This window comes from Elephantulus edwardii, unplaced genomic scaffold (assembly GCF_000299155.1).
Source record: "Elephantulus edwardii isolate Elephantulus edwardi_28Jun2011 unplaced genomic scaffold, EleEdw1.0 scaffold00164, whole genome shotgun sequence".
NCBI classification, from domain to species: Eukaryota; Metazoa; Chordata; class Mammalia; order Macroscelidea; family Macroscelididae; genus Elephantulus; species Elephantulus edwardii.
This window is the reverse complement of record NW_006399914.1, coordinates 5,871,177-5,875,231: the sequence shown is the minus strand read 5'-3', so window position 1 is coordinate 5,875,231 and position 4,055 is coordinate 5,871,177. Positions and strand designations below refer to the sequence as shown.

General features: G+C 41.0%; 1 protein-coding gene across 1 annotated transcript in view; it reads left to right on the top strand.

Annotated features, from left to right (window-relative positions):
* The window catches only part of HDC (histidine decarboxylase), a 35,368-nt gene extending 31,775 nt beyond the window's left edge, over positions 1–3,593 (top strand). The window contains exons 11-12 of the mRNA XM_006895329.1: positions 2,644–2,745; positions 2,859–3,593. Coding sequence (XP_006895391.1) covers positions 2,644–2,745; positions 2,859–3,593 — 837 coding nt within the window. The remainder of the gene's footprint in view (positions 1–2,643; positions 2,746–2,858) is intronic.
* Positions 3,594–4,055: the final 462 nt, after the last annotated feature.

Genomic DNA, 4,055 nt, shown 5'->3' with positions numbered 1-4,055 from the left:
GTGAAGGAAATTGGAAAGATCCTGTGTGTAAAACAACGTGTTCGAACTTAAAGAAAGCAGTATAAAATAAAATTTAAAACATTTCTTTTTTTAAAATTTTTTTAAATTTTATTTATTTTTTTATTTTATTTTATTATTTTTGTGTGCATGTACCGTCAAATCAGATCTGACCGGTACAGGAGGAGATTGCCCCTCCTTCCCTGGCAGAGCATCTGGTGGATTCAAACCATGCACCTCTGGGATTGTAGTTGCAGCTTCTTGCCACTAGGCCACCAGAGCTCCCCCTTGATCTACCTTTTAAAATCTTCTGTTCAGCTCTTTTACTCCAGCGGGTTTCCCCTTTGTTTTGGCTCTCAACACTCTAGTGCAATTTTTAGAGTATCTTCTAATATCCGTTTTGGTTTTTTCTTTATCCTCTGTCTTTGTAATGACCTTTTGCTTTCTTCTTGGATGATATCCTTGATATAATATCATAGCTCATTTGGTCTTCGATCATTGGTCTTTAATGCTTTAAAGCTATTCTTAAGATGCCCTTTAAATTCAGAGGGAATCAATTCAAGATCACGTCTTGGTTCTCATGGACTTATTTTCATTTTCTTCAGCCTCATTTGAACTTGCACATGTCCCTGACCTCATTTTGACTGCTGATATTGAGCTTCTCTGACAATTCCTTTCACACATGTAGTCAATCTGATTCCTATAAATCATTGAAAACACAACATTTTATCATTCTATTTCCAGCCTCATTTCTATGACCAAGTTTATATTTTCCAACTACTATTCCTCCTTCACTGTTTCCAACTTTTGTATTCCAGTCACCAATTATCATTAACACACCTTGATTGAATGTTCAATCTTGGACTATATAGATTTGATACAAATTTTCAATTTCTTCCTCTTTGGCTCTAGATGTAAAAGCATATATTTGGACAGTAATAATGGGCCAACCTTGTATGCATATAGATATAATATCCTATCAACATTGTATTTCAGGATAGAACTTGAAATTTACAATGAATGCATACCTGGCTTGACTTGACAGTTCATATTTATTCAGAGGCTAAGAGAGAGAAAGAACTGCCAATCTGTTTTTTGTAAAGATTACATAGAAACCCTAGAGGAAGTTCTTCTCTGTCATATGGGTTGTTATGAATAAATAATTGACTCCATAGCACCTATCAATAACAACATCTCAGTTTCAGTTCTGTCCAATCACCTCTGGCTTCTCCCTAACCTACTTAAACCTACCTGCCTCTGCACAGACCTCTTCTAGAATCGAAAAAGACATGACCTCTCTTAAAAACTTAAGAGGATTGAACTAAATTGTATACATAGAGCCGTTAGTATAATATCTAACACTTGGTTACACACTCAATGAATGGGGCTTCTTTTCCTTTGCCTTCACTTCTGCCCCTACCTCTTCTTCTCCAAGCACTTTCATATTCCCTTCCTTCTTGTAATCAGTATCACCATTGTTATTGTCATCATCATCATCATCATTATATCACCGTCTCCTATTGTCTATAAACAATAACTCCAGACAGTAAATATTTTTGGTTTTGTGGAGCATGTCTCTGCCATAGCCACTCAATTTTGTTGTTACAGCATTAAAGTAATCATAGATTATTTGTAAACAAATAGGCAAGGCTATGTTCCAATAAAACTTTATTTACAAAAGCTGATGGTAGGCTGGGTTTGACCCCTGGGTTATGATTTGAGGACTTCTGTTCTAGAATGATGTGGGGGACTGGCAGTTGCCTTCATCATCCACAGCTTGGTTTTGGTAGTAGAGACCCTGCTTGAACTCCATTGCCTTTCTACCCTGGTTACTACTTTTCTCTTGTTGTAAACAGCATGTGTTGTGGGAGAAACCAAAGTATGGTGAGAAGAGAATCTATTTGACAACCAGAGGACCTGCATCCTGCCACTTGCCCAGTGGACAAGTCACTTTCTCTTGGTGTTCCTCTTTCATGAAGTTGTTGAACAAAGATGACTTCTAGGATCTCTTTCTCTGCTCAGAAGAGTCAGTTTTATTGCCCTTACTTATCCTCACACTTGCTTTATACCTGAGATATCCTACTGGGTCTCATATGGATCTAAGAAACTTCCTCAGAGAGACATCAAAATTGGTAGAGCAGATGCATGAAAAAGGGCCCAGAGAAGTGAAGGATACAGAAGAAAATCATGACACACTTAGAAAATGAGCTCCAAATGAATAAAACAGCTAGAAAACATTTAAAAAGTGACACTACCATAGCGGCTTAACTCCAAACCAAACGAACTGACTGGGAATCCAGAGCAGAGACCGGACTTTGGGCTTGTTCTGTTGTCCAGTGGAGAAGCTGTGAAGCTGTCATTTGAAGTCAGATTGCCAGGATTGCCAAACACATGTGTTCTGATCTTGGAGTGAGCCAAGGGAGGGCCCAGAGGCATAATCTCATCAGGTAAATAAGGAGCTCCTTATTTTCAATCTTAGAATAAGAGCCAAGTGCACTGGATTAGATGAACAGGTAGAACTCACTTTGATGTCTCTGGTTCCATGGAGTCACGGATATAAACTCATCATGTTGTGTCAAAGTTGATGCATAGTTTGTCCTGTTGCCTAATTATTAGACTTAGTTATCTTTCTGTTTAAAATTCCAGGGTACTGAAATGGCTAAATACTTTGAATCTTTGGTCAGAAGTGACCCTTTCTTTGAAGTTCCTGCTAAAAGGCACCTTGGCCTGGTGGTTTTTCGTCTAAAGGTAATGCCATTGTCCATGGGCTACACTGTGCTCCACAGTGGGTGTTTTCTTGGCTCTTGGGATGTTTACAGGGCATGTGACACAGACTTTCCTTCTCTTTCTCTTCCCAACAGGGTCCTAATTGTCTCACAGAATGTGTGTTAAAGGAGATTACTAGATCTGGCCATCTATTCCTCATCCCGGCCACAATCCAGGATAAGTTGATCATTCGTTTCACTGTGACATCCCAGTTCACCACCAGGGATGACATCCTGAGAGACTGGAACATCATTCAAGATGCTGCTACCCTCATCTTGAGTCAGTACTGTACTTCCCAGCCCAGATCCTGCGTTGGGAACCTCATCCCCCAACCCAAAGCCACGGCCAACGGAATGCCCCTTCAGTCTGTCAGTGGGGCAGGAGATGACCCAGCCCAGACCAGGAAGATAATCAAGCAGCCTCAACATGTGGGAGCCAGTCCTGCGAGAATTGAAGACAGCCCCCATCTTGAAAATCTACTGGACCCATTTGATGACTGCTTTTCAGAAGATGCCTCAAACATAGACAAGCACAAGCTGTCCTCTTTCTTGTTCAGATACGTGTCTGTTCAGAAGAAGAAGACAGTGCGCTCCCTCAGTTGCAACAGTATGCCCATGAGCGCTCAGAAGCACCTGCCCTCAGATGGCCCCAAGAAGCATGGTGGCTCCTCCTGGGTTAGAATTTTTTCCAGGTTTCCAGAAGAGATGATGATACTGAAGAAAAGTGCCTTCAAAAAATTAATTAAGTTCTACAGTGTCCCCAGTTTCCCTGAATGCAGCCCTCAGTGTGGGTTGCAGCTCCCCTGCTGCCCTCTGCAGGCCACGCTTTAAGCTTGGGGAGGGGGGGTCTCCAGCTAGAGTCCATGGATGTGCTTCAGGGAGTTTGTGAACCCCTCAAAATTGTATGCCATATCTGTGTGCTTTGTGTGTGCGTGCATTATTCTTGGAAGAGTGTTACGTCATAATGTTCATCAGTTTCTTCTACCCACTAGAGCTTACAGATGGGAGGGTTAGAATGATCCAAGAAGTTCCAGCAGGCTGGTCCCAAAAAGAACTGAGGGTGGTGTCCTGATGGGCAGCTTATGTGATGTAGTTTGTGACGTGAAATACAATGTATGAATAAACCGTGCTTGTCTCTGAAACAAAGCATATCTTTGTAACTTAATTAACCTCTGAACATTGATTCATTACCCCAAATAGAGGGCACATAGCACTTGAGAGCTGTTGTGACAAAGTACTAGCATATCTCAATTTATTTCACAGATATTGAAGGGTTTTATTGGTTGTGGTTTG